This window comes from Quercus robur, chromosome 10 (genome assembly GCF_932294415.1).
Source record: "Quercus robur chromosome 10, dhQueRobu3.1, whole genome shotgun sequence".
In the NCBI taxonomy this organism is placed as follows: domain Eukaryota; kingdom Viridiplantae; phylum Streptophyta; class Magnoliopsida; order Fagales; family Fagaceae; genus Quercus; species Quercus robur.
The window spans coordinates 4,470,901-4,491,120 of NC_065543.1; the positions used below are offsets into that span (position 1 = coordinate 4,470,901).

The following is a 20,220-nucleotide window of genomic DNA, read 5'->3' on the forward strand; positions in this document are numbered from 1 at the left end:
ATTGGCGTGGACTTTGGCAGCACTAAATCCTCAATAATTGCAGACACTGAAGCCCAATCCAGCTGCGTGGCTGAGGGCAGCATTAATGAGGGCGTTACTCCAGGAGTTGTAACTGAAGTAACGTTCCTCCAACTTCATCTATAACATTTGAAAAATTGCTACCAAGTGAAATTTTGAAAATTTAGCTATCAAGCTTTTCAAGTTGCCACATTATATTGATTGACACAATTGATGGATTAACTTCTCACTTATTTTATAAACATCTAAATTTGCAAACATCTATAATAATGACTAAAAGTTATTGCACATGGTGTTATTGTATTAAAGTGTTACAATATATACAAAACATACAACAATGTCATCTGAAAAGAACAAAATCCTATAGCAATAACAATGTTGACCCCCCTAAAATAAAATCCAAGAGTCGCCATGCAAAAAAGGCCAAAATCCAAACAAAACCGCAGAAAAAAATACAGCATCACATTCATTTTAAAATACATATGAAAGTTCATCATAGTAATTAAAAATTTCCCAAGAGTGAAACTCTAAACATCACAAAAGTACCCAATCAATAAAGTTGCAAACTGGGATGAACAAAATAGGGATGAATAGTAAAGTTGCAAAGTAAACACACTCTAAACATCACATAATATTATCATCACTTTGCATCCACCCTAACCACTTAGTCTTGGCACTTGAAAATGTGGACGTTTAACACAACACCGTCCTTCATAATCAGTTCAAATACGCAAACATCTCCTACTTGCAAACTATTTTCCCTCACAAACGCAGACCAACCAGCTGATACGACACATGATGAACCCCCACTTCGTTCATAAATGTATAGCTTCACAGGCCATAATCGGTCCACAATCTGGAGCTTGACAGGGAGTATACTTGCTTTGGTGTAGTCCTTGGTAAACCCGTCTCTTGGTAAGTAGTTGATAATGTGTTGGGGTAAACTCTGTACAAGGAACAATAATAGATATTTAACAAATATATTCCAGCAACAAGTATCTAATTGATCTACATCTTTTCACCTAAAAACACAAATAAGAAAAAATCATTACCAACAAAATGTCCAGCCACAAGTATCTAGTGTGACAATCTTTCTAATTGATCTATGAAAAATGACAGTTAATGGGAGTTGCATTTCTAAATTACAAAAATATTCCATTTTAGGGAAGCTAAAAGCTTACCGCACGATCCTTGCCATTAATGTAGGATGGACGCATGGTAACAGTGAAAAGGGGATTTTCTGATTTAAAAGCATTGGCTATAACAAGATTTTTAGCTACACCACCGTCTTTCTTAGGATGGGCTGATCCTGAAAGAAGTTGAAAATACGAAGTCATGCACATAAAATTAATAGAGCAGAAGCTAAACAAATCAAGCAGTTGCTTACAAAAGTGTAACATTCAAACCTGAACCCTCTCCCCTATAAAAGTGTTTGATGATTTCAACAGAGCTGTCATCACTCTCATCATCTTCGATCCTATGATGTACATGTTGTTCGTCGTCTAAAGTATAGTCTATTTCTGTTGCAGTGGCATCAAATATGAGTACATGAAACTGTGAATTTCCTTCATATTTGAAAACCAGCAAGTGCCCCACGGCTACACCATGAGAGCTTGCAAATTCGGACCAACCATTTTGAAACCAAACCCCCCCAGCATGTTGTGCCAACTTGACTTTCCATTTTCTACCATTTGGAATAGTGAGAAAGGCCATATCTGACAGGTCCACTCCAAATTTCTGCACGAACTTATCTGGAATCCGCTGTAAAAAGAATCTCCATAACATAAATGCAGGCTAGGGAAATAAACACATGCAATCAATCCTTATACACAATGCTAGAAAATAAAAGTTTGAATGATGGCAGAATACTTCTTAGTTACAGCCCCCCACCCCCACACAAAAAAGAAAAGAAAATCAAACAAAATAAAATGTAATCCTGCAACATTGACGTTATATTTAATAGCTATAACAGTAACAACTCTTATGAATTTTGAAACCAATTTATACAACCTAATCTTATAACCAAAATAACCATCAACCTCTACCCTTTTACATTTCTCTGTTGTTGTTGAAATGTAAAAAATTTTGGGGAAATGTTGTACATTTGACAGGTCCACTCCAAAAGAATATATATTAAACTGTGAATTTCCTTCATATTTTTCCTCAATCTCTACCATGCGCTTATATCCCTGTTTCATTTTTTGTTCATATAAAAGTGTACGATGCAAAAGTACTCTGTTATGTGACTGTGTTCTTCTTAAAGTGTAACCTACGTATTGCAAAATGAAAGTTTTTCTGACTACATGTAACAAATGTACATATTTCAACAATCACAAATAAAGAAGATGAAGTGTTCGAAGTGTATTAGCATATGATTTTCAGACAATGATAGAATTTATAAATTTGAGCATACTTACAAGCTTTCCTTCCTGAACAGCATTCTGCAGAATAATCTTGAAAAAGTGTGGGGACCGATCAGCAGGACCATCGTCGTTGTCTCTCCGCCATTGAGAAGCCATTGTTCTGGTTCTCCAAACTTTCGCTGAGAAGAAGTTGAACAGTTGCTGCTTCGTACGTTTGAGCACTAAATAGTGGGTTGGTCATACACATAACCCGATTATTAAGAAATCGAGTTATGTGTACTGGGACTAAAAGGAGTCCATGCTGTGCGCAGTGTATCTCAGAGGAATCCATGTTGTGTGTGGTGGTTTGGAAGTCCATTTGAAGTAACTCGATATCCTGAACCTCAGGTTAAAGTAGAATTACTCGATACCCAAGAAATCGAGTTATATGGGAATAACTCGCTTATAAAGAAATCGAGTTAAGTTACATGGGAATAACTCGGTAAAAATTGTAGACAATGGTCTTCAACGTATCTCGATTCTATATATATCGAGTTTCTCTCAACATAACTCGGTAACCACTAAATCGAGTTAAGTTGACTGGGCTTCCTTACCCAGCCGAGATAATTGGACTGGTCCAGAGGCAGTCCAAGATGAATCTAAGTGCAGACAACGGTCTTCAACGTATCTCGATGCTATATATATCGAGTTACTCTCAACATAACTCGGTAACCACGAAATCGAGTTAAGTTGACTGGGCTTCCTGAGCCAGCCCAGATAATTGGACTGGTCCAGAGGCAGTCCAAGAGGAATCTAAGTGCAGACAACGGTCTTCAACGTATCTCGATGCTTTATATATCGAGTTACTCTCAACATAACTCGGTAACCATGAAATCGAGTTAAGTTGACTGGGCTTCCTGAGCCAGCCCAGATAATTGGACTGGTCCAGAGGCAGTCCAAGAGGAATCTAAGTGGAGACAACGGTCTTCAACGTATCTCGAAGGTACAGATAGCGAGTTCTTCTCAACATAACTCGGTGATAAGGAAATCGAGTTTCCGTGACTGGGCTCAATCACCCAGTCCAGCTATTTGGACTGGTCCAGATACAGTCCAAGAGGAATCTCCAACGTAACTCGGTACCCTATAAATCGAGGTATGTTGAAGGTAACTCGGATATCGAGAAATCGAGTAACTCAGATACTTGACAATTGAGAGTGGATACAGTCGTAGGGGGTTGAAAATGGACTGCAACGTAACTCGTTATCTAGAAAATCGAGTTTCATTTAGTATAACCTTTCTACTTGTAGTTTTGCTTGCTACTTGCACTGTTCACACGCATTCAGTATCGTGCTTATTCATGGTTAAAGTGGACCTGCTGACAACCATGCTGTGAACAACAAGTCATCCATACAAATCATAACCAACCACATCCATCAGTAACATTCCCCCATTTGCATTACGCGAATGAAAAAATCATCCATATATACAAGCTTATTTGTAGTTTAAAGAGCCTCTATGCATTTAAATCAGTTGATGTACAAAAATAAAAAGTTCCATTTCTGCATTTTAAACAGTCATAGCAATTGTAAGTTGAAACTTGGACAGCATCCGCCAACAATGGTTTTAGGCAAACATGGAGTCATAGCATTTGAGTGACACCTTCTTTTTGTTCTTTTCAGAAGTTGCCTCCGTTCTGAGGAGTAGCCAACACAGAAATTAGTATACAACCCATGGTAATCAATAAATTGAATTGACAAATATAGAAGAGCATTCAAGCTTGCCTGCTTAAATGAGGAGTATCTACAGTTACACCTTGCGGATTGAATACAAATCTGCAGCAAAACATATACAGTTAGGGAAATAGAGACCTCATGAATACTAGAATATGTACACCACAAACAATAAGATTGAAAGAATACTACAAATTACTGCCCACATCTTAATTATAACTCATATAATGTAATATCTAAACATGTAAAGAAGAATAACTTATGATACCCCCTTGTTACTATGATTTGTAATTGTTACCTGCTACATAGCACCATGGCTTGTTGAAGCCACATTTCGAGTTGGACATGTACGACGGTTATGACCCTCTTGGCGACACAACCCACACTTCAACTTTGGTCCATTCTCAATCCACAATGAGGTTGGCAACTCCCTATCCTCGTCATCCATCTCATTGCGGATTCTCGTGGACTTGGGCCGACCTTTTTCACGGATCAACCGCTGGTTTGGCATTACGGTTCTCCTTTCTGCTGGCTTCGGCCATTCTAACCTATCTTTTAGTGGTTGGAATATAGGCTCATAGCTGTGATAGCGTTCTTCAAGGCGGTAGAAATGATCCATATACTCAGTGGCATCATGGTTGTGTTTGGCACAAACTGCTATCAAGTGGGAACAAGGGATCTTGTTTGCTTCCCATTTGCCGCACGTGCATGTCATGTCTATGAGGGAAACCCTATGGGTGTGATCTCCCCCGCCAGTGTTCAACAGTGAAGACTGTGTCTCCACTGTATATAACCGTTGTTGCGCACTCATCCTTCTAACAATATGGAGCTTCGCCTTCTCTTGATTTTCCTCGAACTTGTCATAGGCATATTTGCACCACACTTGCCCCTCTTCCAACTTCTCTAGGGTTTTGTTTTGACGTTCGTCAAAGTATGAGTTCACCTTGTAAAATGTAAACTTCACCATTGCAGTTATGGGCAAGCTACGTGCGCCCTTAAGTACCCCATTGAAGCACTCTGACAGGTTGGTTGTCATTGCCCCATATCGGTGCCCATGGTCGTGTACAAGTGTCCACTTTTCTTGATTTACCTCCTTAAGATAGTCGTACGCAGCCGGGTTGACATTCTTGATGCAATCCATGGTGTTCTCAAACTTCCTAACTTGATTCGCAGTTGCTGCGTTCCATACCAAGTTCTTCAACGGCACACTATTGAAGTTAGTGTTAACATTGCTTACTAAATGGCGGAGGCAATACCGGTGATGGGTTAAGGGCGGTTGCAAGTAGCCCCTAGTGGTGTCATCGAAGCATGATTGTATCCCACGATGCCTGTCGGATATTATACACAAATTGGTGCGGTCTGTAACATAGGTCAACAGGCATGCCAAGAACCATCCCCATGTCTCCGTGCTCTCGCTTTCGACAACGGCAAATGCGAGTGGATAAACCTCGTTGTTACCATCTGTTGTCATTGCTATCAACAGCTTTCCTTTGTACTTGCCATAAAGGTGCGTTGCATCTATGCTTATCACCGGCCTGCAATGCCTAAACCCTCTAATACACGGACCGAAAGCCCAAAACGCGGAGTTGAATATACAAGTCCCCGGGACATTGGGGTCACACTTTAGTGTGGTCACAGTATCCGGATCTGCATCAGACAATGCAGCTAGAAATCGTGGCAATTCTGCGTACGACTCGTCAAAATCCCCGTAAATACGTGCAACTGCCTTCTGTTTGGCTTCCCAAACCTTGTACATAGTTACATCATGCCCATGCCTTGCATGCAACATACTACGCAAGTCCCTTACCTTTCGGGTTAGGTCTTCCCGTACATACTTCTCAAGTGCAATGGAGATGAACTTTGAATCCATCATCCGCCCATCAGTTGGTAGCTGGAGGGATGAGCAACTATGGGGACCCTTACATGTACTGATAACCCACATCCCGTGCTTTTTGCTGCAATTGGCCCGAATTGACCACAGACATGCCTCATTCTTACACCGCACTACCAGCCTATTGGTGTCAGACTTGATGACCTTGTATTGCTTATTATGCTCCACAGAGTAGAGGGTCAACACATATTGAACAGAGGCTTTATTCTTGAATAGCATCCCCCTTGCTGGGTGGTCATCTTTATGCCAACTTGTAAGATGTCCTGTACCCAATGCAGGTGATGGGTCATTAATATTGTCCCATGTGTTTGATGTGAACCATTCTGGGATAGGAACTGTTGTAAGGCAATCCTCCTCGTTATTTTCAATCAGTGGTACATCTAAGACCTCCGCGTCGTCCACTGGTCCATCAGTATCAATGAACTCTTCATACACATCTCGGCTGGCATCAATATCAATTCCCCCGTCCATATCAGCTTGGACATGCTCATATGTGTGAGTAGACCCTCCCACATCATGTGTATTGGTGGCGCCCACCACTTCGGTGTTGTCCAAATGATCTATTGCACATGGTTGATTATTGTAGGGGAAAGGCGTGGCATAGGCAAAGGGAGGATGCACGTCAACCGACAATGAGTGTGGCTCTTCCACCCCACTGGCATGCTGTGAACTTGCATTACCATGGAACCCAACAGCCTCAACAGTTACATACAAGTCAGACGCTATGAACTGGGGGGTCCGCTTAATCACTGCCCACATCATGTCCACGTCAGCATCGCAACCCAACGGATTTGAGTTGTAGACAACCTGAGTACTCACAAGTATCTGGGGGGCACGGTACACAATGGATATCTTATGTGACTCCTTGTCCAACCGTAGAGCTTCCATTATCTTCCGGTGCATTTTTCTCAAGTGTGTTCCCCATTTCAACTCAATGAACTTCTGCTTCACTGACTCGCCTTTATAGGACAGCCCATGCAAGTCATGGAAATACTGTTCCCCATCATAGTAAACGTAGAAGCAGTGACGACCCATGGCAGACCTGGATAAGGACAATTAATTGTGGTTATCATGCAGAAGATAGGGGGTTATGTTAATGCAACAGTAATTACTCTTTTACAGATGCACTATGATGCTATCCTAATTATAGGTGTACACACTTGATTCGTTTGAACACAAACATTGGCCTTTTAGGGGAGACGTGCCACAACAAAGAATTAGGGTGTTTGTAAACTCGCTTGGTAAGGATGCAATATGGAGTAGGAAAATGCAAACATGGTCAGCAAAACTTGTTCACCTCGCAGGCTTTCTTTTTCAGAACCCACACAGCAAAGACTTTCAGAACTGAAAGAGCCATACAATTTAAACCTCAGTATACATTACACATCATTATTGTGTAGTTACGAATGAATGCATATGTCATCATATGAATTCACCGTACAATGTTTGTTTATATATATGTTTATTTAGAATGATTATATACATATTTCCCAAAAGAGTTCTCAAAAAAAATTATTATATACATTACTATATAAAACTCGACATATTTAGGAACAATATGCATACAATGTCACTATCACACACACATACACACATATAAGATTATTCTCACATAAGTCATAAGAGCACACAATAATTAATCGTTTCTTGGACAATTTTTTGCAGGATTTTCAATGCACTAACAGTTTTTGCAATTCCTAACAAAAATGTTTCAAAAAATTGGTGCCCTAAGCACATACATTATATGTAAACATACCTATACATGTGTGTGTGTGTATATATATATATATATATATACATGTGATCATATATGGGTAGGTAGCTTTGTTTATATTTACATATATTTGCATATACATACATACATACATGTATGTATATATATATATATATTTCCCCTTATATGTGTGTGTGTGTGTGTGTGTGTGTGTGTGTGTGTGTGTATATATATACATATATTTGGGAATGCCACATATACATCTTATTATATGGGTAAGTACGTTTGTCTATATATACATATATCTATACAATGTTTTCTTTATGTATATATATACACACACATAATGTCAGAATAAGACAGTTGTAGAAAGCAATCCAAACCCTTAAGTAGTTATGTAAGTCAATCCATTTATAAGTAGTTATGTAAGTGAATATATACCTGTCAGGGAAGATGTGCCAGAACAAAGAAGAAGGGGACCACAGCAACAGCACGCCTGGTGAGGATGCAATAATGACAAGGAAAATGGCAGAAGAGTTAGCAAACTTTGTTCACCTCATAGGCTTTCTTTTTCAGAGACCAGACAGTGAAGGTTTTCAACACAGATAGAGCCAAACACGTGCATGGATTCTGAAATGTGGGGAGGGGGACAACATGACTCGATATTAAGTAAATCGATTTTATATAAAACTCGATACCACATAAATCGAGTTACTGTTGACAAGACGTATTGAAATGACGGCATTTCAGAAACTCGGTTAATGAGAAGTCGAGTTACATGTAACTCCGCATGCTATAACTCGATTTCTATGGAATCGAGTTGTGGCCCCATTTCCACTACAAAAGCTCACTTCACACGTTAGAAGGTGCAACCACATTCTAGTGCAAAGAGTTCCCACCATTGCGTTTTTGTAGAGCAGGATGGGACGAACCTATGTTGTGTTTAACGGTCGTGTTCCAGGCATATACGACAGTTGGCTAGATGCGAGTAGACAAGTTCATAAATTCCCAAACGCCAATCACAAATCATATAAAGATCGAAGGGAAGCCGAAGCTGCATACATGGAGTATTTGCATGGTAATGGTATGGGCGTGCATGGTGGTGTGTCTACGTCGTGGGAAACTCCAAACATATCAACCTCAACTCCACCTAGCACTTCTCAAAGCGAAGGAACCAACTATGGCAATGGAGACATTAGGCACACTTTGTTAAGGTATCAGTTGGAAGTTGCCATTGAGGAGCGTGACCACGCAAGGAAGATCGCAACGTTGAGTGCAAACATGTTGAATGAAGTGGTGGCTCATGTTGTGGGGGATGATGAAGTTGATGCACCCACGAGACAACGTACGGATGCATGAATGCAAAAGTACGACTTCTTGTTGTGGTATTTAGTAAGATATGTATACTTCCAAGTACCATCTGTTGTCATGTGTGCTTTAAGTAGAAGTGTCATCGTTTTCCAATTGTTTCACTGGCAGATATGTATATATGGAAAAATAACCTTATTATTTTTGTTTTTGGACTACTTTGGTCTTATTCGGTCCATTATATCTACTTTGGTCTTATTCGGTCCACTGTGGTTTCTAGGAAAATCGGTGTACTACATTCTATTTACTCTATTTGATCCTATTCAGTCAGCTTTGGTCGTACCCCGTCTATTTGATTCACTGCAGTCCATTATTGTGTACTTACAAAATACTACATCAGCCTATACACAATGAGCCACGATTAACGAATGTACATGACGTAAAAAACAACAATGAATTGCATAACCTCTACATGAACGATTTGGAAATCCTCCTCGTTGGAGGATTCACTGCAATCCATACCAATCAAAGAAAATTCAAAGTTTAAAAAAGATAGGATTGGAATTATTCATACATGATAAATCGTCCAACATTAGAAAATTATCTAAATTCTTCAAGTCAATTCTGAAAATTTTAATAGCCACAATATAGAAAGTCCAGAACAAAATGACCATGAATAAAAATTGACACCAACCAACTAAAAAAACAAATAACACAGCTATATAAAGGTTCTTGAATCCCAAACACAGTAAATAAAACCCTAAAATTATGATGTACCTTGTAGTATTATTCTGAATTAGAAAAAAAATGAACACTTAAAATTTAAAAGTTACGTAATCTCGTGAACATTACATGGAATACTACAGGTTTCAATAGATACATTACAATGGTCCCTCTAGCTAGCTCCACTGGACAAAACAGGTTCATCTCTATGAGAGTGGTCTTGTCACTGCCAATTCTGCCAACAATACGTATTTTGTGCCCTTCCTCAAATGTGCAACTGATCCCCCTCAGAACAAGTGCATCAGCCTATATTTGATCTGTTTTATCAATGATATATAAAGCCATATTATAAAGCCAAGTTTGAAGCAAATAACACAACTCTCAATCATGTGAAGATAAATAGAAAACCAGTCAGATTGGTAATGAATGCCAAAGCATTAGTCCGCTTAGATAAAGTCCGGAAGAGCAACTTCAAATCAAGAATGCTTGCACTTCCGTCAAAAGTGCAAGCATTCCTTTCCCACTAAATACTCCACAAGAGACAAACTCGGTATCATCATGTCTAAATTTTTTAGCAATCAAACCATGTAAAGCACTAAACATATGAGGATTACCCATGTCAACAGTTTGGTCAATTAATGCCAACTTATACATCAGAAGTCTTATTAAATGCTTCTTCCACTTCTAACTTATAGGAAGCTCAAAGAAAATATGTTTGATGATCACCAAACAGACATGTAAGAAGAAAATTTTACAGCATCGTTAGTTTGCAAAATCTACAATTATTTTCATTCCCACATGATTTCAACACATTGCAGATAAGGATATATATATATATATATATATATATATAAAGCACAATGAAGGCAAATAAATGGAAAAAATACCTGTATGCCCAACAAAAGTATGTGTACATTTGCTTCCTCTCCAAAGTTTTAAAGTTGTATCACTTGAACCTAAAATCGTGGTAGCATAAAAATGAACCCCATAAGTTCATAGTGAAAGACATTCGTAGTTGATAATGCATTCCAATCTGATGTAACCAATTCCAACTACCAACAAAATCTAAAACAATATCTAGCAGAACAGTCATCTACTGAATCATATTATACCTGTAACAAGCTCGCCTGAAGGCAGCTTTATGAGTGCTTGGATTGCTGCCTTATGAGCCTCCCAGGATTCTGAAGGTTGGCCACTTCTCCAACGTCTTCATGTGCTGTGGTGAAGGAGACATTAGATACTAACCGAAAATTATTGAGAAAAATGCATATACCTTTGTAAGCATAGATAATAATTCAAACCCAAAAAACGGCAATACACAAACAATAAAAGTAACATTCAAACAGTATGCAAATTTTTCATTAATGCCTCTATCATTTCATTAAAGCAAATGATGGACAAGATTTGATTCATTGGCCAATGACACACACAACATATATATATATATACTGAAAATCATAAAATAAGAAGGCTAATTGATGAAAAAATCAATAATCAATTAAATGTTTCTCATTGGGTTCCCAATTTGCTACCAAAATGAAAAGGTAATATATACAATGATAAATAACAATTACAAACCCCAAGAAGCAAAAGGAACAAAACATGCACACATAACTAACGTGTATAGCCATTTTCAGCTTTGGGTAAGTTATATTGTGAGCTGCTCTAGAACAATGCTAGAAAAAAATATAAATTCTATTCTCCAAAGTTCCTACTAACGAACTTGTAATCAAATGTACACAGATCTAATCATTCTAGAGAGGAGGGGATTTAAAGGAGATTAAAATTAATAAAATGGGAAGGAGGATGTACCAATCTAGGAATTGTAGGGAAGGCGAATCAGAAAATTAGGAGAGAGACACATACCTAGCCAAGCATTGTAGAGACTCGGATAAATGATTTGCTACAAAGGAGTTGGTTCTGCCATTGATCCGCATAAACTTCGTCATCAAACTCTTTTACAGAAAGTATCAAATTACTTCTTCTTGCTTATCAACAATACCACACATTTGTTTCTCACAAAACTAACAAAAATAAAAAAAACAAATTACTCTCTTACAACCCACTTTACTGTAGCTAACAACATACAAAAACACAAGAAAGTTTGGCTTCAAATGAATACCAATCCAGACATTTGTCAAATTGCAATCAAAACTCCAAGTGCAGAAAAACTTCCTAATACATCAATAAATACAATACGCCTTATGGGTTTTCTCCAAAATATCAATTTCTTGACAACAAACACATTGACAGCCAGTATTCTCCCCAAGCAATGATCCAGAAATAGATGCACAGCCACCAAGATTCTCCCCAATTAGTAGAACATTTTGCATGCTTATTCCAGTCACCTATACACATGAAGAATAAGCACACAAGGACAATCCAGCTCAATGGCCTTTTCGTGTCCACCATTGCAGTTAGGTCTAAAAAAAAAAATACGACTTTAGAAGTGAAACGTAACTATGCAGTCACCTATAGGCAGGAAGTATAAGCATACACTAAGGCATTTAATGATCTTTTCGTTTCCGCCCATATGCCCTGACAGGTCTAATCTTACCTGTTTCATCAAACACAACAGCATAATTAAATTAACATAATCAATCAAATGCACAGTACAAGTAGCTCAAGAAGATGGGAAGTGTAGACGAAGTACATACCATCACCGGTCCCGCAATCGGGAGCATGCACACGCGGGTGTCGCGATCTCCGCAAAGCCTCCACCGGCTCAATGTCCTCAGCCGGTATCTGCTCAATCTGTACAGCCTCTCCGTGGGCGGTTTGAGATGGAGCTGACATGGTGGGGTCCACATGCACTAGAGGTGGGGTGGGCATGCCTGGTGTGGGGACAAATATGCATCCACCATCATGGGCAGATCCACTGAAAACTGGGGGCGACATACGAGAAGGGCCCTCAAAGTCCGTGCTAGCACCATGGGATGTAGTGTGGGCTGGAACAGTGCCCTGATGATCGACGCTATGGGATGGCCCAGCACCATCGCCAGGCGTGCATCGCGGTGTCCTGCCGTCGTCATCAGACAGTACCCAATCAGTGCCAAGCCATGCCTCTTCTACACCCTCCTCATTCCCTTCCTCGTAGATGGGAGCCGACTCGGTCGTACGGCTGCGACCAGCTTGACCACCTCCACGATGTCCACCCCTACGAGACCCACCACGTTGCCCGCCACGAACTGGGGCCTGTCTATCAATGTCAACTGCTTCTACAAGCGCATTCGCCAATTTAAGTCGGCCTAGCTCCTCCACAAGCTCTAGTGTAAATGTAAGGTCAGTGTGCATGTCAGAACCTTCATCGCACCTCGGTATAGACCTAATCATCGTTCGAACCTACAAAACAAGGGCGTCATAAAAGCAAGAACGCAAGTATGATGCAAAACTTGGATAAATCTGTTCCAAAATCAAAAGAAAAAGTAGCAAACATAGCTAATGAAATCCTTATATTACTTATAATTATGAAGCATCTTTAAAAAGACAGTGTATAAAAATAGGGGTTGGCCCCCCCTGTGCAAGAATTTATAGTTCCAACCCAACACTCAAGAGGTTGTATGTTTCCTGTTATGTTTATCGCTACGCAATCTAAACATTGAGATAATACTTCTAAAAAACACGTATAGTTGGTTGTACATAAGTTCAATCTTAGCATAAGTGAAAATATCAGAATTTCACTTCTGTATCTAGGCTTCACGAGATTTACAACTCCATTAATATCACATTGCAATCAGGACACATATTTTGAAGTTATTATTTCCTAACGTACACGCCCAAATCAAATGAATTGAAAATATCAAACGCAAGCTTCAAGTTTCAATTAAGGGAAGTACCAAAAACTTAGAACATATATCATACTTGAATCTAGTATAAATGCACATCTCCTTGCTGCATATTTGCAAGATTTTAAATGACCTTTAAGCTGTTGGGAATTGCATTCTACCAACAGTTTAGTAAGGGACTTCCCAATCCTAGAGGTAATATCTATCAAGGAATATGTAATACATTAATCAGTCCTGGAGGAAAGGCTATCTAAACTATCATGAAATGCGAATTTATCACTACTACACAGAGTTGCACCGTCCATTTTAAAGTACAAGCCAACCAAAAACAAAAAAAAATAAACAAAAATTAAAATAAAATACAATAAAACCCAACCCAACCTACCCTTTTTAAAAGTTGAATGTAATTATATGAACAAAGGTGTGGTCATCATTAGTCATTGCCCATTAACCATTCCTCATGCAAACAAATTGGATCAAGACAAATTCAGTTTGTTATGAACAACTTAAATCATGCAGTATTTTGACTTTAAAACATAATGACATGTCATGCAGTATTTTTTCACTTTAAAACAAAATGACAGAGAAACTTATAGAGATGTAACAACAATAATTATTGTGGACTTCAAAATATGCATGATAAATCTGCTGAGGATATTTAATCCAACAATGGTTTCATCCATAAAATAGGAATTGTTGCCTCACCATGAGTTCCCAATACGCAGACTCTGGTGTTATGTACCGCCTTGTGTGGCGATTGTACCACATCATGTACTCAACGAGATACGTATCATCATCGTCTAGGAGATCGGACCCGCGAACTACATTCACTCGGTTGGCCCATTGCCGAATAAAGGGATCATGTTCTACCTCCCAGTTCTTCTCCCATTTACCCTGAAGGGATATCTTGTGAAGGGTAGTCGACGTATCCACGACACTTGGAACTGGTTGCTTCATCCCAAACTGACGGAGGACTCGCTCAGGATGATGCCACTCCACTATCCAAAAGAATATCAACGGCACCTCGGCCCTCCAAATATGCTGCCCAGCAGTGCAATACGCAGGTAGGGAGCCTAGCGTATGCGTGTACGGCTCCCATACAATCTGCATAAGTAGATTATGTTTGTGATAGTGAGACATCATACTAATTTAACATTATGTTTGTGATATGTAATATGCAAAGCATGGAATTTCTAGCTTCTAGTCGTACACAAAATCTTCAGGGATTATTGGGCAGAAACTAAAAGAACAACAAAATTGACCTGCAAAAAATAAAAGATCTAGGTTGTTCATGTCCACCATTTTCAGCCCCATGTTCATATGCTGGACAGGGTTCAAAGCTAACTGACACCATCAAATACTAGGGTTTTCAATCTGAACCAAACTTAGAGGAGGGTACTACAGCATCCTTATGGCTGTAAGATGAATCCAAGTTGATGATTTCACAAAATCTTTTTATCGTAATAGAAATATTGTGCTACATTAATTGCATTAGTCATTAACAATGTTTCAATGAATGAGAACAAAATGACTATTATAAGGTCTACTGAAGACATTGCATTTCAAGTACCACTTTATATTGCAAGAAATGGAAGCTATGTAAATTATTACATGGTATAATCCTCATCAAATACTGTTATTATATTTCTATGTAAATATATATTTCTTATAAATTTTAGTGTTGGAAATTACGTAAGCCTTTTAGTTATCTCAAACTAATCATGTCAATGTCTAAAATTACATTCCTCTTGAAGAATATGGTGATCAGCATATTTTGCACGCTTCTAAAATTATATGAATAAAGTACTCGTTAATAATCCATAGCTTTTAATAATTTTAGGACTATTAAGGCAGCTAAAGTGGGGACAACTTAAGGAGTTGCATGCTGCAATTAAATTGTGCTCTCCAACTTTGGTGCAAGGAGCACGAACTAACTTTTCATTTAGGTCAACAACAAGAGGTAATGTGTCAAGCGTCTTTATGTTTTCTCATATATCACTGATTAACAATTATTTGTTTCTTTAAACTTAGGCCATTGTTTTCCAAGAAGACAATCGAGGCTGTGCATATTCAAAATATACCACTTGAATACGTAAATCGAAGTCAAACAGTATTCTACTAGACTGTAAAAATATAACCTTCAATTCAGCAAAGGTAATTTATAACGTACAATGTAACAATGTTTTTTGCATCACAATAACAATGTTTGTAATCCTGGATACCCCTATGTTAGAAGAAGAAATACTAAATTGTCTACTTATTAGGCAGAGCAATAACTATGGTTTTAAGCTCATAACATTTTATTAATTAATTACAAGTGATTTCACAAGCTTAATTACAAACCGTACAAGCTTAAATTACAAACCACCTGCAGCACCAGTGGCACCAATGAATTGTAAAGAGCTTAGATTCACATTGACTACCTATGAAAACACCATCAACTAGAACATCCCAAACAGATGTTTAGATAACATAAAAGTTTATATTAACCTTAGATGGTCACTTAATACTAAATATTGCTATGTTCTGTCACAGGGGTAGTGAAATGCATAAACTCCAAACATTAGTAAGTTTTTGAAGGCAAAGCAACAATTGAGACTATCTTCGGTGCTCACTCTGGCATCCTAAACAACCCCAAATCTCACAAAGGGTTTAACCTATACCCTGGACTCTCGAGTTCCTAGTGGGGGGGCACTAATGGCTTTGTATTTTGGAAATTTCACAGTGTGGACCCAAGCAATGACAACCATCCAGCATTGGACAAGGACAAGCTATGGCAATGGCTTAGCCTATGCTCACTCTATGACATTCAAGTCAGAGTAACTCCATCCTTTAGTTTGCTTAATTTCAAATTTCAATGAAAGCCAGAGAAGTGATCATGTGTTTTACGGGCCAATGATCAATAATGTCATCATTCCCTCTGTTTCTGTACTTAGGCCAAAAATGCAAACTTGGGTTATATTTTTGCTCTCATGTCATGATTACACAATAATTAGATAAAATTTTCGTAGTTTAACATTTGCAGCTTTCCCAACGTTCTAAATTTAAAGAATTTTATCATTTTATGAGATTTAACAGCCAACTATATTACAACAGTGAAGAGAAGCTCTAACTCAGCAAATTTAATTCAACGAAAATCTGGAATATAATTGTGGTAATATCTAAGTCAACCACCAAAACTATAGCGAATCCAGAAGGTGTGAAATATTAATAAGCTTCAACAGTTCTAAAAAAAATTTCTATTTTAAAGCTTTAATATTGAAGTATAACAACTATCAAAGATTCAAACTCTCTCTAAAAGAATTATGAGCACAAGTCTGGGCTAACCTGTTGAGCAAGACTCCAAAACGCATGTAAAGAAGCAGAAAGTGCAAAAACAACGAAGAAGACAGTGAAACAGAATTCACGCAAGGATTAGGGAAAGAAAAAAATTTGGACCATTTCTCGATTTATGCGTGTCATCCTTGCGCAGGGGCCATGCGTTTTGAAAATATCATTTGTATTCTAATATGCCTTGATTCCCTTGTTCTGAAAAGACCCATATTTGTCAAGTTTATAGTTAGAAATTTGTTGTTTAGAATTTAATTGATATCTTCTGCGTTTACAATCATTCGCCTTATATAAAGTCTTAAGAAATATTGTTTTGAAATTTTTTAGTTCATTTTCATAGCAGGCTAAAAGTTCTATTTTCTCATGTTAAGTAGGTTGAAACGGTGTATAATAAGATAATCAGAAAATGAACACAAACTTTTGATTCAGTTAGTAGCTGGAAAGAATTTAAAGATGTCATCGTCAGTTTCGAAGATGCATCATTAAAATCAAATGAATTACTTGAGCACACAAATACAACCAAAGACAAATCTGATCATCTTTGGTATACTATTAGGTAAATTCATTTCTCATTGAATTATAACCAATTACATAATCCAATATGTGCGTCTTCTCTTCATTGCATCAGCTTAATGACATTTGTAACAATTGGTGGAGTTTTTGTTTTTTGGTTGCAACACAAGTTTGAACTCACTGCCTTGCACTAAACGAAGACTTCATGCTCAATGTTTTGCGCATGTTGCACATGCTTCAAACATCTTGGAAAAGGGACAATTTATTCTGTGTTTTTTTTTTTTTTTTTTTTTCTGTGTAAATCACAAACGTTTCCGTACATAATGAAGAATATAGCCAAATTCTACTTTATATATATATGACTAAATTTATATATAACCCATTGATTTAACCCAACTTAACCTGAGTCATGTTAGTTGGGTTGCATTGGAAAAAACCCTTCAATCCAACCCAATTTGGAAAAAACCCTTTGATTTAACATTCAAGAATTTTTTACTTTTGTTTTACTTTATGTAAGGACGAGCAAGTATTCATGCAGGTGCTACAAATGGAAGTTCTAATGTGAAGTACTTCACGATGGACATTCCAATTGAGTTAAATGATGGGATGGAAATCCAAGTATCAAACAAAATGATTGGATGGTATTATGAAATCAACTCATTCCTACAACAATCCAAGAATTCAAAATAAAATAAAATTGAGGGAAACGAAAATAAAAGCATGTGCGGTGCATTTGAGGAAAACGTGCTCGGCCCGTAGTTATAAGAATTGAGGGAAACGTGGTCATAAGAATTCAAACTAAATTAACCGAATACCTGCTCGGCCCGTACTGTAGCCAGTGACGCCCGGTACGCAGCAAGGACGTGTGTGGCATGCTCTGCGGTGCATTTTGGCCCGCTCCACCTACCAAACATGAGATGTCGACAAATGCTCATTACTGAACCTTACATTTAACAAACTTTGCTTTTATATTTCACATCCATAAACTAAGCATTGATAAGTTTCTTTCGTTTGTTAGTTTGGCATATTTTTAATTATATGAAAGAGACAAATAACGAGAACTCAATGAACGTACCTAATGGCAAGGGGCCCTGAGTGCACTGGCGGTAGAGACGGCCTCACAACAGGGCATAATTGTGGGAACCTTGAATAGGCCTATAGCTGCACCAACAAGAGTGCTCCTCCAATCTGCATCGCATCCTTCTTCGATGCACCACAAAGTTGCCTATACAGCCAGGCCAATGCTGCACTACCCCAGCTATACCGTCTCGCATTGCTGACTGGGTTGAGCAACTGCAGAGGCAGCAGTGAGACCCGGTCCGCAGACCTGTCCATGAACAAGAGGGCCCCCATCCGTACAAGTAGGTGGTAGCGGGCATATTGCTGCACGACTTCGTCAGCAGCGTCCACAACTAAGGGAGCGGCAAACTGTGCATCAAGCCAGGTGTATCTTATCCTCGCCCTAGCAAGGGTAGACTTGTTTGAGTTTGGTATCGGGGGTGGAGGTTTATGGCCCAACAACTGTTCGCACAGCTCACTCCATTTGTAGTCTGTCTTCCCAGTGACAGGCAACCCATCCACCGGAAGCCCCAGCATCACCTCCATATCTTGCAAGGTGATACCCATTTCTCCATGGGGTAAGTGGAATGTGTGCGTCTCCGGACGCCACCACTCAACCAACGCCGTGATCAAGGCGTGGTCGACCTCCATATCAGGAACCTTGAATAAACCAGTCAACCCTGCTGCATCTATGTGTTGCATGATACGTGGATCTAACCCACCCTGTGGCAATACACATTTACGGCGTCGAACCTTTATCATGCCAGGCGCCTCCTGCACACGGACGAGTATTCTGTTAGGAGATTAAACACGAGGTAATTATAAAACAAACATGTATTAATAATACTACTACATACCTCGTCAGCGGCGCACCTCCAAAGTGGACTTGACCGATGATTCGGCTGCTGGGCCAACTGGGTATCCACATCGGGTCCAGGCCGCACTCTATCTAGTGCCTGCATATCTGACATGGCAGCAAATACATTGTTAGCAATTTTCTAACAAGTAAACCACATTTAATATAAAATAAAAGCATAGATTCAGTAAGACATTATATTTTGAGCACAAGATTTTCAACATCACTTCTTAAATAAATAAGAACTTGTCATAAAAAAAATTATTTCAGAACTATTTAAATCACTTCTTAAAGCTTCGGATAATTATTAATTAACTATTTATGAAAATATAAGTTATAACACCACTCGATTTGCCAAAACCCCTCATCAAAACCCCAAGCACATTTAAACTCATTAATGAGAAAATCATCATTGCAGCATATAAAAGACAACAAAATTCTCATCTTCATTAGTAAATTTACTACTTCCTTAAGTTTCAACAAAATAATCAAAATCCCACACAAAACGCAACCTAACATTAACCAACGTCAGAAAATATTTCAGAGGGAGAGGACCGTACCTGTAATCAGCGGCGGCGGGAACCAACGACGACTGATGGAGACTCGAGGAAGAGTGGGGAAGCCTGATCGCAAAGCGAGAGAGACAAAGTGTGGAGAGAGAGTGATGGCAGAGAGCGAGGGAAAGAGAGTGTACAGAGAGAGCGAGTGACTGAATAGCGTTGTGAGACGTTAGGGTCCTATTGATTCAAACCGCTGAACATAACTCGATTTCCAGTTTCCCGAGTTATGGCCGTCTACACAAACATTTTTTTATTGGGGAAAATTCGAAAGGTCAGACTAACTCGACTATAATAATATCGAGTTATTCATTAAAACTCAATTTCTCTATTGTCGAGTTACAAAAGAGGGGCAATTCCCTATTTAGTTTCAGAAAGAGGGCAAACGAATGTT

General features: G+C 38.7%; 4 protein-coding genes, 1 long non-coding RNA gene and 1 pseudogene across 8 annotated transcripts; all 6 read right to left on the bottom strand.

The window, feature by feature from the left end:
* Positions 1–682: 682 nt before the first annotated feature.
* LOC126703743 (B3 domain-containing protein At4g01580-like) lies at positions 683–2,537 on the bottom strand. The gene is made up of 4 exons (XM_050402823.1): positions 2,436–2,537; positions 1,425–1,779; positions 1,200–1,327; positions 683–964 (listed from the first exon to the last, which is right to left on the bottom strand). The coding sequence occupies exons 1-4, from the start codon at positions 2,535–2,537 to the stop codon at positions 683–685; spliced, it is 867 nt and encodes a 288-aa protein (XP_050258780.1).
* A 1,854-nt stretch (positions 2,538–4,391) lies between these two features.
* Positions 4,392–7,016, bottom strand: LOC126703744 (uncharacterized). The gene has a single exon (XM_050402824.1). The coding sequence runs from the start codon at positions 7,014–7,016 to the stop codon at positions 4,392–4,394; it is 2,625 nt and encodes an 874-aa protein (XP_050258781.1).
* Positions 7,017–9,703: 2,687 nt separating this feature from the next.
* On the bottom strand, positions 9,704–10,944 carry LOC126702267 (uncharacterized). Its single transcript, XR_007647696.1, has 3 exons — positions 10,839–10,944; positions 10,614–10,682; positions 9,704–10,043 (listed from the first exon to the last, which is right to left on the bottom strand). It is a non-coding gene; the product is annotated as an uncharacterized LOC126702267 (long non-coding RNA).
* An 891-nt stretch (positions 10,945–11,835) lies between these two features.
* LOC126703449 (uncharacterized) lies at positions 11,836–13,063 on the bottom strand. Of its 4 annotated transcripts, none has more exons than XM_050402402.1 (3): positions 12,384–13,063; positions 12,224–12,283; positions 11,836–12,149 (listed from the first exon to the last, which is right to left on the bottom strand). In XM_050402402.1, the coding sequence occupies exons 1-2, from the start codon at positions 13,057–13,059 to the stop codon at positions 12,234–12,236; spliced, it is 726 nt and encodes a 241-aa protein (XP_050258359.1). In that variant the 5' UTR covers positions 13,060–13,063; the 3' UTR covers positions 11,836–12,149; positions 12,224–12,233. The 4 variants fall into 4 exon arrangements, with proteins under 4 accessions (XP_050258359.1, XP_050258362.1, XP_050258360.1 ...); XM_050402405.1 differs by having other exon boundaries at positions 11,836–12,074; positions 12,199–12,283; XM_050402403.1 differs by having other exon boundaries at positions 11,836–12,121; positions 12,199–12,283.
* Positions 13,064–16,937: 3,874 nt separating this feature from the next.
* Positions 16,938–17,048, bottom strand: LOC126704484 (U6 spliceosomal RNA; annotated as a pseudogene).
* A 1,461-nt stretch (positions 17,049–18,509) lies between these two features.
* LOC126703745 (serine/threonine-protein phosphatase 7 long form homolog) lies at positions 18,510–20,067 on the bottom strand. Its single transcript, XM_050402825.1, has 3 exons — positions 19,830–20,067; positions 19,271–19,377; positions 18,510–19,187 (listed from the first exon to the last, which is right to left on the bottom strand). Exons 2-3 carry the CDS (start codon positions 19,373–19,375, stop codon positions 18,510–18,512), a joined length of 783 nt encoding a protein of 260 aa, XP_050258782.1. The 5' UTR covers positions 19,376–19,377; positions 19,830–20,067.
* Positions 20,068–20,220: the final 153 nt, after the last annotated feature.